Below are 23,952 nucleotides of genomic sequence, written 5' to 3'. Positions count from 1 at the left end.
AGTGTGTTAAAATATTTGATCTATTTCCGATATTAAAGGCTCAAGTAGAAGGCAAACGTTTTGAGAATGATGATGGCAACAAATATACAAATGTGCTTGACACAATGGATGGATGGATGGATTGTGATAAGAATCATATGAGTCCCCAATAAAATGATTTAAATGATCCTGTCCTGCAGGATCCCTGTGAGTCCGCATTTACTCAATGGTGGTGGGCTGGCTTGGTTCGGGTATGTTCCTGCAGAGAGCTACAGTTTACTCTGGGATCCCTAAGCCCGCTCCTGAGTCTCCGCAGAGATTCCAGCCTCCATTGATTTCTTTCGGACCCCTGCCAATGGGAAAAGCTTTGCCCTCACAGAGCTCCCCTAGGAACTCGGGGCTTTGTGGGCGTCAGGCAACACCACGTTGGTAGTTCACGCCTTCAGCCTATCCCAGGGCGAGAGAGGAGGCTTTCTGCTCCCATAAAGATTTACAGTCTTGGGTGGTAGAAAGGGGGAACCCTTTCTACAGGGTTATATTATCCATTTCAATAGATAGGATTTTAATCAAATAGTTATAATACATTAAAATAAAAATACAAACATAAATATCTTAACGTCTGAAAGCCATTTTAAATAAACAAGCCAGAAATGTAAATAAATATGTAATATAAATGTTCAGATAAGATGAGAAATAATTAGTTCAATTAAAAATTCTCATTAACATTAGAGGCAAATTTGAGACTCAAAAAATAATCCAGTTCAATGCTATACCCATGTTCGGTGGGGGGGGAGCTCGAAGAAGACCCTGACATTCAAATATAGTTTACAGAGATGCTCATTAGATCTTCCAGGAGCCCACCGGATGTAGCAGGTTAAGTGTTGGGCTGCTACCTGCAAAGGTCAACAGTTCAAAACCACTATCGGCCCTTCTGAGAAGGGTGAGGCTTTCTACCCTGTAAAGGTTTCTAGACTTGGAAACCCAGAGGGGCAACTCCACTCTGTCCTATAGGGTCACTATGAGTCAGAACTGACCCGTTGGCAGTGAGTTTGGTCTTGACAAAGACATCCTGAGAAGGGAGACCATTAGCATGAGGTCATAACGGCGTCCAAGGATTCACAGAAACTCAGCCACTTAAATAGGACCTGGAGAACAAATGAAACTGTTACAAGCCAAATCAGGATAGCAGAGATCAAGTCCCAACAGCTGCAGGCGGGACTACAGAGGCTGGAAAGGAATGCATACATTACTGCGGAGGAGAAAAGCTGGCATGAGGGGCTCTGAGCCCCCCAACCAAGGCAGTCTCATGACTATGAGACTCTAGAATCCCAATTCAGGCTGCCCTTCCTTGGGGTGTGAACCTCTGGCCATCCAGTCAACGCTGACTCAGAGTGACCCCATAGGACAGCGGTGCTTAGCCTTCCTAATGCCACAGTGACCCTCTAATACAGTTCCTCATGTTGTGGTGACTCTCCCAACCATAAAATTATTTCCATTGCTACTTCATAACTAATTTTGCTACTGTTATGATTCGGGTGACCCCTGTGAAAGGGTTGTTTGAACCGCTGTGCAGCCCTTGTGGGTTTCTGAAACTGTAAATCTTTTTTCGCTCTACATTTTTAAAAATAAACCATTTTATTGCGGGTTCTTGTAACAATCCATACATCAATTGCATCAAACCCCTTTTTTACATATGTTGCCATCATCATTTTCAAAACATTTTCTTCCTGCTTGAATCCTTGGTATCCGCTCTTTTTCTTTCCTCCTTCAAAACTGTAAATTTTTTCCTTTCCATTTTATTTTTTTTAATCATTTTATTGGGGGCATCCTAATCCGTAATACGTCGATTGTGTAAAGCACGTTTGTACATTTGTTGCCCTCATCATTCTCAAAACATTTGCTTTCTGCTTGGACTCTTGAATCAGCTTATTTTTTCTTTTTCCCCCCTCCCTCATGAACCCTTGATAATTTATAAATTATTATTATCATATCTTACACTGCCTGGTGTCTCCCTTCACCCACTTTTCTGTTGTCCATCCCCCAGGGAGGAGGTTATATGTAGATGCCTGTAATCGGTTCCCCCTTTCGACCCCCCAAAACTGTAAATCTTTATGGGAGCAGAAAGCCTCCTCTCTCGCCCTGGGATAGGCTGAAGGGGTGAACTACCAACGTGGTGTTGTCTGACGCCCACAAAGCCCCCGAGTTCCTAGGGGAGCTCTGCGAGGGCAAAGCTTTTCCCATTGGCAGGGGTCCGAAAGAAATCAATGGAGGCTGGAATCTCTGCGGAGACTCAGGAGCGGGCTTAGGGGTCCCAGAGTAAACTGTAGCTCTCTGCAGGAACATACCCTGAACCAAGCCAGCCCACGGCCATTGAGTAAATGCGGACTCGCAGGGATCCTGCAGGACAGGCTCTCTCGAGGTTGCGAGGCTGCGAAAGCGTCTGTCACACCTTCCTCCCGCAGGCTCAGAGTGGTGGCCTTTCGATCAGCAGCCAGCGCTTTACCACTGCCACATCAGGACGTCTTTCCATGTAACGAAGAGTACTTCAATAGAATTTAATATGCATTTAAATAAAATTTAAACTCACTATGGTAATACGTAGAGGGTAATGAAAATTGTAGTCACGTTGAGATATTGAAAATAAAACATTAAATAATTGCTCACATCAAACTTTTAACTAAAAAAACAGATGCTCGTTTAAACCATATATTGATAAAACTAAATTTTAAGTACTGCTTTTAATTAAAAGCTATTTTAGAAAATGCACAGTATGCTAATTAGAGCCCTCTCCTCCTCCCCCCGGAAGGGAAGCGGTGGGCGGCGCTTCGCCGCCGGCCCCGCCCCGAGCCCCATCGGCCCCCGCGCGCGGGCAGCGCCGAGGCCAGCCCGCGAGGACCCCGCGGCCGACATGGCGGCGCCCGTGCGGCAGGCGCGCGGCCTGCTGCGCTGCGGGGAGACTTGGGGCTTGGGCTCTCGCGGTTACCGGGCTCCGCCGCCCCCGCGCCGCACGCCGGGGCCCTGGTGGCCGGATCCCGAGGACCCGCTCACCCCGCGCTGGCAACTGGGGCCGCGCCACGCTGCCAAGCAGTTCGCCCGGCACGGCGCCGCCTCCGGAGTGGCCGCGGGCTCCCTCTGGCCGTCGCGGGAACAGCTGCAAGAGCTGGAGGCGGAGGAACGCGAGTGGTGCCCCAGCCTGGCGGCTATGCAGGAATCGCTGCGGGTGCAGCGGCAGGCCGAGGAGGAGAAACGTCAAGCCAGGTGTGTGCGGGCTTTGGTACTGCATCCGTGTGGGTGACCTGAGCCCCCAAAGGTGCCTGGACCCTTAGGCTTCCGTTGATTGAGGAGCCTGCATGGGGAATCTTACAAGCATGTCTTCCTCGTCGCCAAATAGACTCCCCATTGTTAAGTTCAACAGCCCATCTTTACTCAGTGCTTAAGGAGGGGGCAAGGCCCTACGACCGTAAGGGGTTGAACGTGAATTAGGGAGGGCAGATGAAAAGCCCATTTGATGCTGTCCTAACTAAATGGTTGGTGGTTCCAATCTACCTCCAAAGTCACAGCCGTGCAAAGCCGTGCGAATCCTGTGGAGTGCTACCCTGCACAGGGGAGGTCATGCAGTAGGAATGGACTTGGTGGCTATTAACTTGGGTTTGGGAAGCCTCAGGCTTGGGGTTGTATTTACATTTAAGCTATTAAATCTAACCTTGATGATGGGTCGTTGGTAGATCTTGGGAGTTTGCAATGCAAGTAAAGTCAGTGCAAAGGCCCTGAGGTAGAAGCACTAGGAAGAATCACTAGGAAGCCAATGTGGCCGGGACAGAGTTGAGCAGGGACACAGGAGACCAGGACCAAAGCTGCTGCAGAAATGTGCAGGCTGCAGGGAGGACCGGGCCCGGGAAGGTTGTGAGCAGAGGAGGGAAGGTATCTACCTTTCACTGACCAGAGGAAATAAGCCTGCCGGGGCTAGAACCACAGCAGGAAAGTAGGAGTCAAACTGTGGCCCTGGTGTCAGAAGACAGGCTTTGGAAATGTTTAGGAGGCAGTTCTTCTGAAGGATGAAACTTGAAGACCAGGAATATCTGGGCAAGGCAGGTGGCAGAGGCCAGCTAAAGGGAGCAAGTCATTCTTGCTGCCCAACAGCCTGAGGGAGGACCTTTGTCTTAGAGAGGAACACACCAGGCAAGAGACGGGAGGCTGGTCCAGGGTCACTTGGACAGTGACGGGTGGTGGAACAGGGATGTGAACCTGGCCTTCCAGTGCCCTTCTAGATGACCCTGGCTGGAGTTCTCCCAGTCACTCTCCTAATGGGTGGCTTCAGTGGCCCCACGGCACAGGTTTGGAAGATGTGTACTTGAACAGCCCGCACTCGGTGATGGCAGCAGGATGGAGGGTGGTGGCCAGCATGGGGCAGTCCACCCACAAGTCCAAGGCCACACAGCAGCAGTTCCCTCTCTCCTGCCAGTTTCTTTATCAAACCTTTTCCTGTTTTTCATGAGGTGGTTGGGCATGCTGCCCTGGCTGGCTGAGGGCACCCACACCACCCACTTCATATTGTCCCCCACAGGGAGCAGCTCATAGCAGAGCGGATGGCTCAGATGCCACAGATGATCGAGAACTGGCGGCAGCAGCAGCGGGAGCGCTGGGAGAAGGCACAGGCGGACAAGCAGCGGCGTGCAAGGCTGCAGGCAGAGGCCCAGGAGCGCCTAGGCTACCACGTGGACCCTCGGAGCACCCGCTTCCAGGAGCTCCTTCAGGACCTGGAGAAGCAGCAGCGCAAGCGCCTCAAGGAGGAAAAACAAAAGCACAAGAAGGAGGCCCAAGCTGCAGCAATGGCCGCCACCCAGGACCCAGCTACCTCTGAGCCCCCTAGCTCTTAAGACAGCCATGTCCTTATGCAATAAAGCCTGCTGCATCCACAGGCCCACCCCGAGTTGAGTGCTCAGTCCTTCCGGGTACCCCTCCTGAGTCTCCAGTCTCTTTGCCAACACCTGGGAGGGGTGGAGGGTGGGGAGGGAGTGCACCACAGAACCCTTACCACCACTACCCCCCCAGTAAACAGGACGGGACTCTCGGCTGTATCCCCTCACTGGAGCATGGGGGAAGGGGGGTTAACAGGGTGATGCAATGGGGAAAGAATGGAGCAGCAGATGGCAGAGGAGAGGAAGGCTTCTGTTTACTAACATTCATCTTCAGTAATTAGCCAATTTCCAAGGGGAAAGTGTAGCCAAAACACTCAGACTGTGGTGATGGGGGGCAGGGAGAAGCAGTCCTTCCAAGGCTGAGCTGGGCATTGCCGTTTCCTGGGGGTGGGCGGCACAGCTTAGAGGGGAGAAGACACCGGGAACCCTGGGCTCCAGGGCTCGTGCTGTGCCCCCCTGCCCAGTGCCTGTGCCCCAGAGCCAGACAAGCTGGCGTGGGAGCCCCGCAGGCACACACCACAGGGCTCGTCTTCACAACTTTATTCACTTCCCAATCTCTCATCAGCAACAGCGCGCTCTTCTTTTTTGGGGTGGGGGTGGGGAGGTAGCCTCAAGCCTCCACAGTGGCTCCCCCTTCCCGGCCAGGACAGACTGCACCTCTTCCCCACCAAAAAGCTGGAGGCCAAGGCCAGGTTGGGGGAACTGGGGGGAGGAGGGAAGTGGGGCCTGGGCTCCAATAGAGGATCAAAAGTTCAGGCTCCAGTTCCCATGGGCGGGGCGAGGGGGAGGGAGACAGCAGCGCCTCTCCATCTGGCTGCAGGAGCTGGGACAGAGGCCAAGAGGGGTCCATCTGTGCTTGCCAGGCTTGCCAGCTCTATGGAGGGGAGGTGCTGGGTTTGAGGACAGCTGTCTAGCCCGGGTCTTCTCAGGCCAAGAGGGGAGTGGGGACACTAGGAGGGCAAGGAAATTGAGGGAATCTGTCATGTTGTTTAGTTTTTTTTAAGGTTTTTGATAATTTTCTTCCACTTCTTAAATAAACATGAATATATATATATATTTTTTTCTTTTATAAAACTTTTGTGGAATGGGGGTGAGGTGGGATGGTGGGCAGCCTCGTCCCCCGTATCACTCGTCGTCAAAGTTCTGACTCAGGAGAAAGTTGGCAGCCAAGTTCTCATTTTTTTCACAGGCGAAGTAGGCCTGGATGACCAGGCTCTCAGGGAAGCCAAGGGCCTTCAACTGTGGGAAGACGGACAGGTGTGAGGGGGAGTGGCGGCCCCACCCACCAGTAGGGTCCCCCTCAACCAAACCTCTTACCCTCTCTATGGCTTCTTTCTCCTGGGGTGTCACCTGGATGTAGTTCATCTGGGGGGCCTCCTCACCAATGGCACCTGCCTCCCCCTCTGCATCCGAGATGTCTGCCAGCTCCCCAGGGGGCTCGTTCAACATCTGGATGAACTGCTCCTGGTGCCGGCTGATTTGCTGAGGGGAAGGGAAGGGCAGGGCAGGTGACCACCAGCCCCGGTCCCATCGCAGAACTTGCTTTTCGTTGACGCAGCAGATACTCGGGAGGTGCCTAGAGCCAGACATGGGCGGCACAGGAGGCAGCACGGACCCTGTCCTGGTGGAACCGAGGGTTCAGCGCGACTAGCAAGGCGCGGAGCCACTTCTCTAGGCAGCACCGGGCCCGCACTGAGCCTGCTAGTAGGGCAAATCACAGAAACAGATGAACAAGGAAAAGGGAGACCTCACTCTGTGCCCTGGGAAGCAAGGTTTGTGGTGGCTGGGTGGGGACAGACTTTCAGAAAGATGTACTCACTGACAATTCTGCGGGTGTGCTTGTGTGTTCAGTCCATGTGTGCAGTTACCCTAGTGGCATAGTTGGTTCTAAGTTTGGTTGCAAACTGCAAAGTCAGCAGTTTGAAACCAACAGCCGCTCCACAGGACAAAGACCAGGCATTTCACTTTTGCAGTCAGTCTCGAAACCCACAGGGACAGTTCAGCCCTGTCCTGTAGGGTGGCTGTGAGTCGGCAGCACTCGATGGCAGCGAGTTTGATGTGTTTCAGTGTGTTCATCTGAAAATTATACCATTAAGGGAAAAGATGGCGGCGTAGGGAGTTAAGTGCTGGACTGACTGATACAGCTGTTCCTACTCAGATTACAGTCTCTGAAACCCTCATGAGCAAGTCTACTTTGTCCATCACAGTGAACTGGAATTGACTGGCTGGAGAGAGTGGGTGGGCCCTGAGTGGAGAGAGGGCTGTGGGGGAGCTACACGGGAGCTAGATTTGGGTGAGAGGAGGGGCAATATGGAATGAGAAGTAGAGCACAGTGGACAGATGATGCACGGAGAAGAGAGTGGGTGTGTGTGTCCTCTGTAGAAGTCTGAAATGTCTAAGGAGCCGTAATACTAGCCAGCACCAGTGTGGCATCCCAGACATCTGGAGCCACTGCATCACTGGGGGCTCAACACGCAGACAGAAAGGTCTGGACACCATGGAGGACAGAGGGCAAGCCGAGAGCAGAGAAGCAAGGGCCAGAGCACCAGCATGATCTGGAGCAGGACCAGACGTGGCCACCTGCAGGGTCCCGGGAGGAACCAGCCCGACTCCTGGCTTCTTCAGGACCCTGGCTCCCTCAGGCTGTCATTTGTAACCACTGCCTGGAATCTTGTTACGCACAATGGCCCCAGAGCCAACTAGGGCACAGTTGTCCTGGTTACTGTCAAGCAAATCCCACAGAGCACCAGCTGTGCACAGAGCAGAGCCAGAGCCCCAAAGCAGACAGCACAGAGCCTGAGGGGGGAAGCCAGCTTCTTCAAACTGGGTACAATACCACGGGGTGGCTAGGAGAATCATGGGCGATTGTGCAGATCCCAGGGAGCAAACAGGGGTTGTTAGTCCTGCCGTCCAAGTAGAGAGCAGCTTTGGCGCCCACACTGGGTCAGACTGCCTTTGCAGGGCTATTGGACCCGAGGGGAGTGGAGAAGGTGGCTGTCCCCTGACCTGCACCTGTAAGAGCTGAGGGTTCTCCTGGCCCAGCTGCTGGAGCAGGGCGGGCAGCAGCGCCGGGTTCTGTTGGATCACCTGCCGCATATTCTGGAACTGGGGCTGGTCCCGCAGGAACTCCAGAGGGTTCTCTCCTGCTGGTGATTGGAGGGAGAGGGGCCAGACACCACAATAAACTCCCAGAGGCACTGGGGCAGGGGTGTTCAGCAGTACTAAGAGCAGACACCACTCGTGCACACCTCCCCGCCCACTCACCTGCTTCTGTGGGCGGTTGCTCGGGTGCCTGGCTCTCCTGGACGGAGCCGTGCTCTGGCTCAGGGCTCCCAGGAATTCCCTGTCAGAGATCATTTTTAGTGCTATATCAAGACCCCTCTGCTGCCTTCAGATTCCATGCCCATCCCCTAACTCGAGACCTGCTTCCTATACGGAAGCCTTTCCTGGCCAACTTGTCCCCCTCTCACTCTCCGCCAATTTGTCTCTTCTCCCTGACTGCCCAGCAGGGCAACACAGCCAAAGGAGGCCCCCCACAGCTTTCCCAAGGAGAGAGCAACCCCCCACCTCACCGTGAGAAGATACTCCACGGCACGATGGGGGTTGTTGTAGCTAGCTCTCAGCGCAGCCACGACCCGCGCCCGCTCGTAACCCATGGACATGATCTCCGCCAGCATGGTTTCATACTCGGAGCCTGTCACTGTGGGGGAACAGCAAAGGCTGGGTGAGAGCAGGCAGCGCCTCGGCGCCCTCACACAGGCAAGGTCCTGCTGATGGCTGCGGTGCCCCACCACCTCCACCCTGGGGACCCGCCCACCCACCTAGTGTGGAGGCCGCATCATCCTCTCGCCCGCTGCTACCTGAAGAGGGAACAGAGCTGCAAATTCAAGAGAGAGAAATCGGACCCTGGCTTCTGCCAGCACCCCTCTCCCCGGTGCACAGGGCCGGCACGTGTGTGGAGAAGAGACCCCGGATGCAGACCCCCTCCCCGGTGCTCAGGGCCAGCACGTGTGTGGAGAAGACAACCCGGAAGCAGACCCCCTGGGCTACCTTACCCTGACACAGACTCCGGGGACATCGTGGGGGCCGAGTCCTCCGACGGGCTCTTGTCCTCTCGGGCAGCTGGGGGCTGGGACATGCCTGAGGCAGGGGCTGGTGGGAAGGCTGTGGAAGACTCTGGGGCAGCAGTAGGCGAGGTCTCTGTGGGGGCTGAGGTGCCCGGGACAGCTTTGGCCTGTTATGGCCAGGAAAAGGGGGTAGCCTCAGCACCCCTATCGCACCCCAACACTCCACCCAGTGACAGCCCCACCCCGTTCCCAGCTAATCTGTCTGGGGCACACAGGCTCACGGCCGGCTCCGCAGCAAATCCACCAGCCACCACCAACCTTGGTCACCATAACAACCACAAAGTTCTTCTCATCTATTCGATAGTCCTTGATGGGGACGTCATCACTCAGGATCTTGCCGGCATAAATGAGCTTCTGCCCGGCCACGGGGAAGGCATCACGACCCTTTTCGGCTTCTATCTTCTCCTTGAGCACCTTCACCTGAAGGGAGAGGCATAGAGCCATTGCAAACCCCCAATCCCCTCTTCTCATCCAAACCCGGAGGAAGAGCAGCAGCTACCAGCCCTGAGGGCCGAAAGGCTAAGGCTAGGAGTCATGCCACCATTCAACCTTGCATTTACTCTGTGACTGGGGCCACTAGTGGACCAAAAGACACAGGAGAAAAGAAAGCCCAATAAAAGCCTGTTGTCACAATAGAAGAAACACTTATTTTATTAAATGGTATGAAGTGAGAAAGAAGCAAAAAGGGGGAGGGAGGGGAGGGAAGGTGGTCCCCTTATTCCATGCTGCCCACCTTGGGCAATAACCCACTGCCACTGAGTCGATTCTGAATTGACTCATAGTGGCCCTAGTAGGGCTTCTGAGACTAAAATGTTCATGGTAACAGCTAACCCCACCTTTCTCTCATAGAGCAGTTGGTGGGTTTGAACCAATGACCTTGGGGTTACAACACCTAACCCACAGCGCCACTAGGACTCAAGGCAGTAAACAGTAGACAACGCTTATTGAGAGCACCCTAGGCTGAATGTACTATTTAAATACGTCCACTACGAATGCTTCTTAAGCCTTACGAAACCATAGAGCCATCGTGAACCCTAAATTTTAGATGAGGAAACCGACACCCAGGGAGATTATATAAATTGCCCAAAGTAAAATAGCTGGGCGGGGCAAAAAATAACCCCGAGTCTGTTTTTCTCTACCACCAGCCGCCTGCCTCAAAAAGTAGAGTCCAGTCTACACAGGCAACAGCACAACGTCTGAACTCCGTGGGTGCCCAGTTCCTTTCAGCTCAGACAGCATCGTGTTTAAAACACCGTGAGTTTTCTGCAGCTGGCAGCGCACAATGTGAGTCGCTGCCCCGGCCACTTGTTTTGCTGTCTGGGGCTTTATTAACAGAGAAGCGTGAACAATTCCCGAAGGGCGAGCCTGGTCTGCCGTCAGGTCGACAAGGGCACCGACAATCTCAAGCATCTGAAGACTAAGCGGCCAACAAACAATCGACTCAGACCATACGATGGCGACCGTTTTGTCATCACTACCCTCGTCGTCGGAGCCCGTACTTGGCACCTCCCACGCTCAGATTCAGCCACCAACGTCCCGAGGTGTCGCCAGCCAAAGCTGAGCAGGCGGGAGGGCCCGGCTCCCCATGAGCGCAACCTGGCTGGGAACCCGATCCTGCGGCCTCGGCGTCCCACGAGGGCTGACATTGGATCTGGGGCCTGGCGAGCGCCCCGGGAGCGGGCCCTGTCCCTGAGACCCGCCCAGGAACGCTCTGGGAGCGCCGGGAGCCGAGCCGCGGGTCCGGGAGGCGCTCGGAGCAGATCCGGCAGGTGGGGAGAGGGCAGGGCCGGACCCAACCCACACCGCCCTCGGCGCCCATTCGCCGGGACCCTGGCCTCCCCGCCCCCACCCCTCCCCCGGCACCCGTCGCTCCCGTCCCCGAGCCCAGCTTGCCCGCACCGTCTCGTCAGGTTCCATGCGTATCTTGAAGGTCTGCTGCTGCAACGTCTTGAGAGTGATGGTCACGGCCATGGCGGGGCCCGAGCGACGGATCCAGGCCCCCGGGATCCTAACACAACATGCAACTCACGCCGCCGCCATCTTAGCGCCCAGCCGCGCCGCGCGCAGACCACTTCCGGGGCAGAAGGTGCGCGCGCCGGACCGCCGCGCACGTGACCCATGTATGCCCCGCCCCCTTAAGCCTTCCGGAGCATGCGCACCAGCGCGCCCTCAGGCGACGCATGCCCACATGAAACTCTCCCCGCGAGGTGGTGTCGCACCTGGCGCCACGCGCGTACTTGTCGCGTGGCTTGCTGCGAGTGACGCCATGCCCGTTGGCGGTGACGTCATCACACCACAAAATGGCCCCCATTTTCCCACTCCCTCCCACAGATGTTGAAAATTTTTTTCCCCACAGAATGGTCTACGGCATCAAGCAAAATTTAGACATTTGCGTTTCTCCTGTAAAATCACTGTCCGTGGTTTTCACCCAAATGACTTGTGTGAAAATTACTCAGGATTGGAAAGCCCACTTGGAACAACTTCCTGGTTTCAATCATTCCCTAAAGTGATGACTTTTGGGTTCTCCCAGGGCGACAGCTACCTCATCAGTTTCAATCACCATATCCCCAGGCCTGGCTGCAAAAATCATTTCCTGAGATGTCAATGCCAAGGCGCCCAGGAAAATGTGTTGACTGGTGGGAAGGGAGGACTGAGGGGCAGACTCAGTACCCAATTTACCTCTAGGAGACCTGACGTGGCAACCTCACCTTCACCAACAACTCCCCCTTCAAGCCAGGGGGATTGGACATTCATTTGACCTTTTTACCCACTGCCCAACTGTAACCAGTTCCTGCAGCTTCCCCACTGTATCAGAGGGCTTTAAAATGTTCACAGGTAATCCCATTACCTTTTCATTCCATCTGTCCATTAACCTTTAGAAATCTCTTGGTACAGGCCCTAGAGCAGACCAGGACCCTCCCCTGCCCAGAGTCCCTGAAGAATTCCTGGTATTCCTCCCTCAACAACAAAAAATCTCTCACCCTCAGAACACTAAACTAGCACTGGCCAAAACAGCTCTTACCTTCTCCCAAACAAGGGACAATAAGTACCTTCACCCCCACCCCCACTCTTGACTTAACTTCCTGTGGGAGAGGCCCAGGAACCTTTACTTATGCCAACAATTCTAGCCTAGCCCTCTTTCCCTCCAGTTCAAATCCTTGCCACTGAAAAAACTCAGCAACTTTGGTTTGGTACTTTGTGAATTTACTTCCTAGATTGTGGTAGGAAACAGCCTTTTAAGATTAGCTGACAATGTTTAAGCCACTGGGCAGCTGTGTACGCTTGTTAGGCTGCAGGGCCATCTCAGGAGCCCTGGTGGTGGAGTTCGGCTGCAATCCATCTGGTCCAGTTCAAAACCTCAATACCACCAGCAGCCGCTTCAGAGGAAGACTGGGCATTCTAGTCTCTGAAACTCTAGCCTGTCTCCTATAGGGTTGTTATGAGGGCTCCATGGGAGTTTGACTTGGCTTTCAAGGTCAAGTTCCAGTTCACAGCAGAAAACACTGCCTGCTCCTGTGCACCACCCTCATGTTTGGAGGCTCCTGGTGCAACTGCGTGTCAATCTACCGCTCTGAGCGTGGCTGTCTTGTTTTCACTCTCCCTTACCAAACACAGCGTCTTTTTCTGCTGACTGGTTCCCTCTTGAAGAGCATTGGTGGGCTGCTAACGACTGCAAGGTCCGTAGTTTGAAACCCCCAGCTGTTCCGAGGAAGAAAGACTAGGTGTTCCACTCCTTGTCAAGTTAGCCTCAGAAAGCCACAGGGGCAGTTCTCCGTCCTATCCGATAGGGTCACCATCAATTGGAATCAACGCAACAGCAGCGAGTTTTTATTCTTGAAGTCTCACCAAGCTTACTTCTAAGGAGCACTCTGGCTGTCTTGCTTCCAATGTGGAATTTCTACCAAACTGGTGGACCTGCTGGTGCCTGAAATATCAATGGCAAAGCTTCCAGTATCATAAGTGGAAAAATGGGACAAATTGATGGATGAGCAGTTGCCTCATCAGCTAATAAGGACAGGTTGAAAGCACTCCTCACAATCAGATCAAACTGGTGGCAGAAGAAAGCTCAACTCTTCAACAGTTTCAAAAGAAATTCAGAAAATCCATGAACCACCCCCCGGAAAAAAGGCCACCCTTGGTTCCCTGATCTCCAACTTTCCTCACCCCACCCCCCAAAAGGAGACAAAGGAGGGAGACACAAAACTTAATTTAATAGAAATTTGCTTGTAGTTCTTACATTCTCTGGAAATCACTGCCCCATCCAGAAGTGGCCCAAGTCCTGGGAGCAGGGGAGGAGGGGTCAGAGAGCAGGTCCTAAGAGCTCCCCTTTTCCTCAGTGCTGGAGGGCTGGGGACACCACCCTCTTTCTCCTGACTCTCCCCCCACTCCCCCCCAGGCTCCAGCTAGGAGAGCAATTGGAATCTCGGACCTGGGCTTCTCCATACCCCTGCCCATGGGCTGGAGAGGAGGCTAAGGGTATGAAGGGAGGAGAGGACAGAGGGAGAGAAAGATGTCGATCAAGAAAGATGAGAGCCAGGGATGAGGACTGAGTGATAATTGAAGACAAAACACCAGTAAAAAAGAAAACAAAAAAAGAGGGAAGGGACAAAACCAAAATCCGCCCCAAATCTGAACCCGCCTGGGAAAAAAAAACGCAAAGTTCTCTAGTCTCATAGAGACATTATTTGGCGCGGCCGGCTCTGCGGCGGGAGCGCTCAGGCTTCAGTCCAGCCCTGGAGGCAGGAGGCCCAGCCTCTACAGCTCGTCTTTAGCCTGGCCCACATCTTCCTCCTCCTCCTCTTCCTTGTCCTCTTCGTCGTCCTCCTCCTCTTCCTTGTCCTCCTCCTCCTCCTTGTCCTCCGCCTCCTCCTCCTCTTTGCGCTTCTTGTCTTCTTCCTCCTCCTTTAGCCTCTGCTCTTCATCCTGCTTGTCCTTCATGGCCTTTTCTGCAGCCTATGGTGTGGACACAGATCGACCTTAGGGCCTGGGCCCCGTATGCCGGCCTTTACTGCCACCCCCAGACCCAAGTCTGGGGCCAAGCCCTACCTTTGTGACACCCCATGTCTCATTGCCAAACTCCTCGGCATAGGCCTCGTCGTTGGTGATGAGGAAGTTGTCGAAGATGGTGCCAGACTTGACCTGGGGGTGAATGGAGGGAAGAGGGAGTAGTCAGAAGTGACACCTGGTGTTCACCATATACTGTGTTCCTCAGACTCTTTTAAAATAACCTGTGTACACAGAGTAGCACTGTGGCAACAGGGACTGCAAGCCATGCGGCCTGACTGAAAACTTCAGCTCTGCCAGGTCTTACCTTCCCTTCTCCGCCCCAGGCTCCTCATCTACTAACATGAAGATTCACTTGTTTGGTTACCAGGCGGAGTGTGCCGTCAGGTAGACTATCAGTGAACCATGAACAGACAGACCCAAATGGCAAACTAGAGACCAACCAGCTTCTTTGCCTTCTAGGGTGAGAGAACCCAAAGACCTGGTTCACAGAGGCTATTTGAGACGATACAGCACTCAAGGAACACAACAAACACCCGCAGAAAGAAGCTAGGAAATGTTTCCAAGAACAAAGTCATGATTTGGGGGTCAGACTTCCCCCTCTGCTCCTTCTCTCCTGCCTAAGTCCAGCCTCCCGCCACGGTCTCACCTGCCAGAGATCCAGGCCCAGCACAGCAAAGCTGTCGTAGGAGTAGATGCTGTCGTCGGGGGAGTACTCGGGGTTGTCGATCTCCGGGTGGATCCACTTGCCTTTGTAATCTGGGTTGTCGATCTGCCGGGGCTTCCACTCGCCCTGTGAAAGAGCCGGTGGCAACTTGCCAGTGAGCAAAGTCCGGTGCCCTACCCACCACCAGCTACCCCAGGCCTGCTCGGAGCCCCACTCACCTTGTAGTCAGGGTTCTGAATCACGGGGGGCTCCCACTCGCCATCCATCTCCTCGTCCCAATCATCGGGCTTCTTGGCATCAGGGTCAGGGATGTGCTCTGGCTTATCCCAGTCCTGAGGGTGCACGAGGATGGCCCAGAGTCAGCCAGGCTGGGGTTGCCTGCCACCCAGTCTGTGGCGGGGCAGCCCCAACCTGAGCACCAACCTCAGGCTTGGAGTCTGTGGGGTCATCGATCTTGGCTCGCTCATCCCAGTCTTCCGGCTTGGCAGCATCGGGATCCTTGATCTTCTTGGGTGCCAAGAAGTCCCAGTCGTCTTCCAAGGAGCCGGACTCCACCTGGCTGTTGTCAATCTTCACTTCATAGGTGTTGTCAGGCCTCACGATCAGAGTGTACAGGTGGGTGAACTCATCATCCTGAAGAGGGTGGGAAGTGAGTGACCCCGCCTACTGGGCTGGCCTCAGCCCCTGGGGGGGAGCCCTCTGCCACACCCACACCCCAGGCACACCTTGCAACGGATGTCCTTGTTGATGAGCACATTCTTGCCTTTGTAATTGAAGATGACATGAACCTTCTTGGTACCAGGACCGCAGATGTCAGGACCTAGGGTGGGTTAGAGACCAGGTTGACCCCCATCAGCAACTCCCACCCATCTGTCACAAGAAATCTTCTTCTTTAAAGAAAAAAAAATGAAGCCCATGTGGGTTCAGACCAATGGCCATTCAGGAATTGGGAATAAAGCACTACATTAAAACATTGTTCACATAGAACTTGGAATCCTCCCTCAAGAGGAGGAAAAGTGGTGACCAGGAAGTACTTAAAGCAGCATAAGCACAATGAGCTACAGGTCACTGTGTGCACTCCTTTTAGTTGGCCCCTCCAAGGAAAGGGAGCTGGAGTTCTTTCCACTCCCCCAGGGCCACTTCTCACTGGCTGAAGAACCCCTCAGGTTTGAGTCTCTCAGGGGAAGTGAGCAAGATCCCTCACCGAACATGATGTTGTACTCGGAGTCGCCGTGCATGTCTGTCTGGTCCAAGCCATCAGGAAACAGCTTCACGTAGCCACCCCCACAGTCAATGTTCTGTTCGTGCTTCACGGTAAACTGGACCACCAGGGTCTTGTCCTTGTTGCTGAAGGACTCGAATCTTGACGACAGGGCATAAAAGCGGGCGTCCTGGCTCGTCTGCAGCCCTGGAACGGGTCAGTTACAGCTGGGTCCCGACTCGCGGGTCCCCCAGGCCTCTGGGATTACCGACCACCCTCCCCTCTTCCTGTTTGCCCTGCTCCAGGGGAAGCCCAGGTTTTGCATAGTGCCCAGAGCTTCCGCCAGCCAAGGCTGCTCAGGTCTGAGCACTCACCCACAGACTCTTTCTTACCTTTATCTTTCTCCTGGTCACCATAGAACTTGCCAGAACTGAGGACGAATTTGCCAAAATCCGACTTGTGTTTGGATTCGATCCAGCGGTCCGTCCACCCGTCTAGGAGGTCAGAGGGGCTGGTCAGGATGGCTGCGCTGACACTTGCCCCTCAACATCTACCTCACATAACCCGTCGGGGGGCCGGTAAGGCAATTACCTCTGACACCACCCCCACCCCCACCCCCAAACTCTAGTTTGACACCTTGGGCGAAGCCCTAACTCCCGCCTCGGAAGGCTGCTGCGCCCTCCGTGCTCCCCCGGGACGCAGAGGGAGGGAATGCCCGCGGCTCTGGTCCCCGGGGGCCACAGTGTTGGTCCTCTGAGCGGTTAATTACAGACAACGCAGATCCGAACGGGGGACCGGCCGCGTCGTCCGGGCGGACTCCGGATGGAACCAGGCGTTACCTCCGTCCAGAAACTGCTCCTTCAAGTACACGGTGGGTTCTGCGGCGGCCAGGCCGAGGAGGCCCAGCAACAGCGGTACGGGTAGCAGCATGGCGGGCCGAGGGGGCGGCGGCGCTGGCGCCCTTTAAGTCTCTCACGGGGCAGCGGCTCTGCAGCAGGGACGGACCCCTTCAGCGGCCGCGCCTTTTTATACCCGCCTGCCTCTCAATCCAACCTGCCCCGGCCTTTTGGCCCGCCCTCCACGTGTTATCATTGGTCTGCGGCTACAACCGCCCCTTTCTATTGGATCTCTGTCGGGGCAGCAAGTTAGGCTGTGCCTCGGAACGCAGGGTTCCCAGATGGCCGATTTCTATTGGCTGAACCACCGGCCAATGAGAGTCGACCACGCGTTGTGGGGGACGCCCACCGGTGGGGTTGAGGGGGGGTGGGGACCCGCCAGCCCTTCAGGGCAGATCACGTGACCGGCCCCCTCAGCCCAGCCCCGCCCTTCTTACCGCGCTGAGCTCCCCCTCAGGGTGTTTAAAGAACCCGCGCGCCAGCGCAGGTGTCACCTCACAGGTCCGGGACCCTTCCTTGCCCTTCCCCTTCCTCCTTGCATGGACGGGTGAGCACGACCTTTCGACTCTCCAAGCCACTCCATGTCTATCCTGCATTTGAGAAACCCAGCACCTACAGTGGGCCCCCCTGGGATCTCCACCCCGCACCCCCCACGCCCCAAGATGGGACCCGGAGCTCGGAAACGGGAGCTCGTGGGTTTTCCCGCACCTTAGTGTCAGGCCTGCAGCGTGGCAGGCAGCCAGATGGGTGCCAGCTTTCCGCCGCCCGGCCCCCAGGACCTGTCTGCCTGGCGGAGAGGGACGCTGTGTGTCCCAGGGCAAGTGGCTCAGCCTCTCTGAAATCCCACCAGTTTCCTCAGAGGCCCAGAGGGGTGCCCCTACGGGCTCTGATATGGCCGATAATGCTTTGAAATCTTTCAGGAGTGGACTGGAAGCCCCGAGGCGCCTACTTTGTTCCCTTCCTGGCAGCCTCCCCTTTGCTTCCCCCTCAGCCTGATACGGAAAAGGGTCGCTGTCTTGTGGTCGCCCACAAACCAACCGCCTGGCTTTTGCAATTAAACGGCTAAGGGCCAGGGGGCAGGGGGCGGTTGGGGAGGAAAAAGAGAGGCCCGCCCGGTAGGAAAGATAAGATCCAAGGCTTCAGGCAGAACACACACACACCTACAGGCAGAACACACACACACAACCCCCCCCCCCCAATCTAGAGTCTTCTCCTGAAGCCAAAGGCATGTGACTGCTAACGGCTCCTGGCTCCCAGGTTGCTGGGAGGAGGAAGGCCTTGTAAGGGTTTTCCAGCACATGGGCCCCGAGAACAAGGCAGTGGACTCTGGAACCACACGGGAAAGGTGGGAACCCCTGGGACAAGGAGGGGGAGGAGTTGCTCCCCTCTAGTGGTGAGGACTCTGGAAAGGGAAGAATGAGAACTTGAAGGAGTAGGTGCCTGCCCCTTTCCTGTCAGTTTCCACTTCACCTACATAGTCACGCATCAGGAGGCCCAAGTTCAGAGTCATTACCACAGGTCTCCCCCAGCCTGGCTTCAGAGTCAAGGGCTTGGTGCTTGCTGCCTGAAGGTAGCCCCTGCTTCTGCTCACCACCCCCTAGTGCCTCTGTTCCACCTGGCAAAGAAACGGCTTCAGAATGATTTGCTGTGTGACAGAAGGCATGAAGGACTCTTGGGCGAATGAACTTGAAGCCAAGCAAGTGCTTAGAAACCCAGAGTAGGGGGAGGACGTCGAGGGACAGACATATTCTGACTTTTTATGAGGATCTCCCTGATGCCCCAGCCAGGGAGGGTCATGGTTGGAGGACATAAGACACCTCATTTAACAGAGAAAAAAATCAAACCAAACCCAGTGCCACTCAGTTCACAGCAATGCGATAGGACAGAGTAGAACTCCCCCATAGGGTTTCAGAGACTCTAGGTCTTTTGGGAGTAGACAGTTTCCTCCTCCCACGGAATGGCTGGTGGGTTCAAACCACCAACTGTTCTGTTAGCGCTCTAGTTCTCAGCCTGCTGCGCTACTAGGGACCCCTTTCATAGATTCCCATAATGCCTGCGATGATCAAATGAAGAACTAGGGTTCTTCTGAAGTGTGGATGAGCTTGCCCGACTTGCAATCCACACTCCCTATCGACGACGACTGCTGGTGGGGGTGTGTAGGGTTTCACTGAATTGTCACCCTAACCCCAGTCGAAGATGCCAAGACGCTGAAAGAGTGAGCAATGTCACAGCGATTTAAGTGCAAATTCTGGAATATGGGTCTCCCTGCATTGTGCATTTCGAGGGAGTAACCCGGGGTGGGTTACTCACTCAAAAAAACACCACTGCCCTTGAGTGGAGGCTGACTCAGAGCGACCCTCTAGGGCAGGATAGAACCGCCCCGTGAGTTTCTGAGACTCTGTTTATGGGAGTAGACAGCCCCGTCTTTCTCCCGCTGACCCAGGTTTGCCAGCGTAAAACACACATCACATTCGGAAGCTTAAGGTGAACAAAAAGGGAATGTGAAGTAGCTCAACTAGATTTACTAGAATACACGTTCAAACAACAATAATCTGGATGTTTTGGGCGAAGTAAACTACGCTGCTTTGTTTTTTGTTTGAGATGAACTTGTTTTTCACGGAAGACCCCCAAGTCCATTTCAATCTTACTTTCTTTTTTCAATCTTATTTTCTTTCCTCCCCCCTTCAAGCCACTCAAATGATTATTCAGGTTGAGGGATATGACATCTGGAGGGAATTTTAAAATTATACATATTTATTTTTTATTCTAATAAATCATTTTATTGGGGCTCTTACAACAATCTAAACATGCACTGTATCGAGCACATTTGTACATATGTTGCCGTCATCATTTCCAAAGAATTTTCTTTCTACTTGAGCCCATGGTATCAGCTTCTCTTTTTTTCCCCTTCCTCCCCCACTGGATTTTTTTTTTTAAAGAAACCTACTATATATATTTACACAGCCTATCTCTAGAAATGAAATAATGTTTTTGATTGTTCATATTGTTGTTTATCTCAGATGTGTTATCTCATTAGGTATTTTACATTTATATATTTCTCTGATATCCAGTATCTGAAACCCAGGACTGATGAGCCGATAGGGACAGTAAGTAACTAAGGGTGTGGAGGGAGGGGGGTACAGCAGTGGTGGGGTGGAGGGTCAAAGGGAGCCAATGTCAAGGAGTCCAAGAAGGAAAAGAATGTTTTGAAACTGATTGTGGTAGCAATTGTACAATACTGTTGATGTGATTGAACAGTGGAATGATATGAAATATGTATTAACTCTCAATTAAAAAAATATAAAAAATTAAAAAAAGAATATATAACCCCCCAAAATGAAATAAAAAATAATATACTATTAAACCCTCTATATGAGGTATTTTAACAATAAGCTGTTAAAACTCATTTTACCTGTTTTTTTTCTTTTTTTCCCCACAATGGCTACCAGAAATTTAAAACTATATTTGTTTCTCACGTTACATTTCAAGAAGAAAGTGCTGATCTAGAAGAGGGGGCCGCGAATTTTTGAAACCGACGCGCTAATCATGTCCCTCGCAACAGTTTAAAAATTATTTGAGAGCCATAAAAATATTTTCACATCCCTCACTGACCCACAGTCCTACAGGACACAACACTGGAGACACAGTGTGGGAATTGCACCCGATCAGACCCCACCACGCCGAGGCTAAACACTAAGGGTGGGAAAGAACAGCAAGGGGAGCAGAGCAAGGAAGTCCTCAGGGAGTACCAAAAATAGACTTTGGGACCAGGGCGTGACCCCATCAGACTTGACCTGAAAACACTTCCTAAAGGCCAACAAACAGTCCTTGAACTATTTACAGGCTATTTGGTGGGGGGGGGGTCATTGGTATTTTTGTTTTTCTTTTCTTTGCTCTGTCTACTTTTTGTGCATGTTATTTCCGCTGGCATATCTAGATAAGATAGGCTGGATAAACAATCTGGAGGAGAAAACAACAGGACCAATGCTTCCGGCGGTACATGGGAAATGGGGAGGTGGGAGAAAGGAAGTGGTGTTAACGAACCCAGCGACAAGGGAACAACAAGTGATCCAAAATCGGTAGTGAGGAGGCTGTAGGAGGCCTGGTAGGCTTGATCAAGGGTAATGTAACCGGGAGGAATTACTGAAACCCAAATGAAGGCTGAGCATAATAGTGGGACAAGAGGAAAGTAAAGGAAAGAGAGGAAAGAGTTAGGAGGCAAAGAGTATTTATAGATGTCTAAATAAAGGAATGTATGTATGTAAATATATTTATATATAAGGATGGGGTAATAGATCGATAAGCATATATTCATGTTTAGTATTAGGTAGCAGATGGACAGTGGGCCTCTACTCACGTACTCCCTCAATGCAATAATACTTTGTGTTTTTTTTTGTTTTTTGTTTTTTAGTACTTTGTTTTATTAAACTGGCATTCCATGATGCTCACCTTCCTGGCACTATTGCTGAAGACAAAAGGGGTGCATAAGCAAATGGGGTTAAAAAAGTTGATAGTGCCTGGCTATCAAAAGATACAGTGTCTGGAGTCTTAAAGACTTGAAGCTAAACAAGCTGCCCTCTAGTTGAGAAGCAACAAAGTCCACATGGAAGAAGCACACCAGCCTGTGTGATCATGAGGTGTCAAAGACATCAGGTATCAGGCATCAAAGAACAAAAAAATCAAACCATTGTGAATGAGGGGAGTGCAGATTAGGGAACCAAGACCTATCTTTAGGCAACTGGATATCTCCTTACAGAAGGGCCGTGGGAAGGAGACAACCCAGTCAGGGTGCAGTGTAGCAACGGTGAAACATACAACTTTCCTCTAATTCCTAAATGCTTCCTCTCCCTACCCCCACCCACTGTCATGATCCAAATTCTACCTTACAAATCTGGCTAGACCATAGAATGTACACTGGTACAGATAGGAACTGGAAGCACAGGGAATCCAGGAAAGAGGATCCCTTCAGGACCAGTGCTGAGAGTGGCAATACCAGGAAGGTGGGGTAGAAAGGGGGAACCGATTACAAGGATCTACAGATAACCTCCTCCCTGGGGGATGGACAACAGAAAAGTGGGTAAAGGGGGATGTTGGACAGTGTAAGATATGACAAAATAATTATAATTTATAAATTATCAAGGGTTCATGAGGGAGGGGTAGCAGGGAGGGAGGGGAAAAAGGAGGAGCTGATACCAAGGGCTCAAGTAGAAAGCAAATGTTTTGAGAATGATGATGGCAACAAATGTACAAATGTGCTTGACACAATGGAAGGATGTATGGATTGTGATAAGAGTTGTACGAACCCCCCAATAAAATGATTTTAAAAAGAACTAACCAAGAAAAAACGATTAAAAATAATATTTTTTACAAACGAAATCACTATGATCAGAATAATACCCTCTAAAACTTCTATAAATGCAACTCTGATCGTTTTACTTTCCAATTTTATTTCAGAACCACATAGATGTACTGGAAGAACCCCCCCCCCCAGGGCTCAGAGCCACAGTTTCCTGACCCCTGATCGACACAGCTCCTGATCTGACAAATGGTGCTGTGGGTGAGGCATTGGGCTACTTCATCCTAAGGTCAGAGGTTCCAAACCACCAGCGGCTCCATGGGAGAAAATGAAGACTTTTTGCTCTTGGAAAGATACACCCAGAAGCGTCTAGATAGAGTCTTTATGAGTTGGAATCAACTTCGTGGCAAGAGGTTGGTTTTGGGATCTGGATTATGTATGACTGCTCAGATTAACCAGCTGTTGCGTGGGAGAAGTATGTGGGAGTCTGCTTCAGTCAAAGATAGTGGTTGTTGTTGTTGTTGTTATGTACCATCAAGCTTGTTCTAACTCATAGCAACCCTGTGTACAACAGACCAAACACTGCCTGGTCTTGGGCCATCGCCCAATCATTGTTATGTTTGAGCCCATTGTTGCAGTCTTGATCAGTCTATCTTCTCAACAGTCTTCCTCTTCTGCGTCTAGGAAGCACTATAAGGCAGTTCTGAAGAGTTGCTATGATTTGAAATCCCTTCAAGAGCAATGAGTTTTGTTGCGGTTGGTTCTGATAATGATCTCAGAGAACAGAGGGTGTCCTATGGGAGAAAACAAAACAAAACCAAGAATCAAAGCAATCCCACTGTCACCGAGGCAATTCAGACACATGGTTTCGGAGTCTTTGTCTATCTTGATGGGAACAGAAGACTTCTTTCTCTATAGGAGTAGCTGGTGGATTTGAACTGCCAACCCTGTGGTTCACAATCCAACATTTACCTCACACAACCACTAAGGTGTGGGAAGAAGAAGAAATAAAAAGGCCTTATTGCTATTGATTTACTGAATGAATTTCATCTCATTTCAAACCTATAGGACAGAACAGAACTGCCCCCTGTGGGTTTCCGAGGTTGAGTTTGTTTATTTATTTTAATAAATCATTTTACTGGGGGCTCTTACAGCTCTTATAACATTCCATACTACCATTGTTTCAAGCACATTTGTACATAGGTTTCCATCATCCTTTTCAAAACATTTTCTTTCTACTTGAGCCCTTGGTATCAGCTCCTCTTTTTTTTTTATCTCACCCTCCCACCCTCATGAACTCTTAATACATTTTAAATTATTATTGTTTTCATAACTTACACTGTCCGTTGTCTCCATTTACCCATGTCACCCTGGGGGTAGGGGTGTTTTACATCGATCATTGCAGTGGGTTGTGAGTTTGTTTTGTTTTTGTAATTATTTTATTGGGGGCTCTTACAACTCTTATCACAATGCATGCATACATCCATTGTGTCAAGCAAATTTGTACATTTGTTGCCATCATCATTCTTAAAACATTTGCTTTCTACTTGAGCCCTTGATAACAGCTCATTTTCTCCCTCCAGCTACCCCCTCCCTCATGAACCCTTGACAATTTATATTATTATTATTTTGTCATGTCTTACACTGTCTGATGTGTCCCTTCACCCACTTTTCTGTTGTCCGTCCCCCAGGATGGAGGTTATATGTAGATCCCTGAAATCAGTTTCCCCTTTCTACCCTACCCTCCCGGTACCACCACTCACAGCGTTGATCCTGAAGGGATCATCCGTCCTGGATTCCCTGTTTCCAGTTGCTATCTGTACCAGTGTACATCTTCTGGTCTAGCCAGATTTGTAAGGTAGA

At 52.0% G+C, this 23,952-nt stretch overlaps 3 protein-coding genes across 4 annotated transcripts; 1 reads left to right on the top strand and 2 right to left on the bottom strand.

Moving 5' to 3' along the window:
• Window positions 1-2,847: 2,847 nt before the first annotated feature.
• Window positions 2,848-4,903, top strand: GADD45GIP1 (GADD45G interacting protein 1). The gene is made up of 2 exons (XM_075547873.1): window positions 2,848-3,237; window positions 4,544-4,903. The coding sequence occupies exons 1-2, from the start codon at window positions 2,888-2,890 to the stop codon at window positions 4,854-4,856; spliced, it is 663 nt and encodes a 220-aa protein (XP_075403988.1). The 5' UTR covers window positions 2,848-2,887; the 3' UTR covers window positions 4,857-4,903.
• A 231-nt stretch (window positions 4,904-5,134) lies between these two features.
• On the bottom strand, window positions 5,135-11,102 carry RAD23A (RAD23 nucleotide excision repair protein A). Of its 2 annotated transcripts, none has more exons than XM_075547865.1 (9): window positions 10,925-11,102; window positions 9,284-9,445; window positions 8,954-9,132; window positions 8,720-8,775; window positions 8,471-8,598; window positions 8,163-8,241; window positions 7,911-8,044; window positions 6,216-6,380; window positions 5,135-6,137 (listed from the first exon to the last, which is right to left on the bottom strand). In XM_075547865.1, the coding sequence occupies exons 1-9, from the start codon at window positions 10,994-10,996 to the stop codon at window positions 6,024-6,026; spliced, it is 1,089 nt and encodes a 362-aa protein (XP_075403980.1). In that variant the 5' UTR covers window positions 10,997-11,102; the 3' UTR covers window positions 5,135-6,023. The 2 variants fall into 2 exon arrangements, with proteins under 2 accessions (XP_075403980.1, XP_075403983.1); XM_075547868.1 differs by having other exon boundaries at window positions 7,911-8,041.
• A 2,115-nt stretch (window positions 11,103-13,217) lies between these two features.
• Window positions 13,218-16,906, bottom strand: CALR (calreticulin). The gene is made up of 9 exons (XM_075547862.1): window positions 16,737-16,906; window positions 16,290-16,391; window positions 15,901-16,104; window positions 15,422-15,516; window positions 15,120-15,329; window positions 14,915-15,028; window positions 14,679-14,822; window positions 14,072-14,164; window positions 13,218-13,978 (listed from the first exon to the last, which is right to left on the bottom strand). Exons 1-9 carry the CDS (start codon window positions 16,825-16,827, stop codon window positions 13,781-13,783), a joined length of 1,251 nt encoding a protein of 416 aa, XP_075403977.1. The 5' UTR covers window positions 16,828-16,906; the 3' UTR covers window positions 13,218-13,780.
• Between the last annotated feature and the right edge of the window lie 7,046 nt (window positions 16,907-23,952).

The sequence above is a fragment of the Tenrec ecaudatus genome, chromosome 1 (assembly GCF_050624435.1).
Source record: "Tenrec ecaudatus isolate mTenEca1 chromosome 1, mTenEca1.hap1, whole genome shotgun sequence".
Lineage (NCBI taxonomy): Eukaryota > Metazoa > Chordata > Mammalia > Afrosoricida > Tenrecidae > Tenrec > Tenrec ecaudatus.
This window is presented reverse-complemented; position numbering and strand designations above follow the sequence as displayed.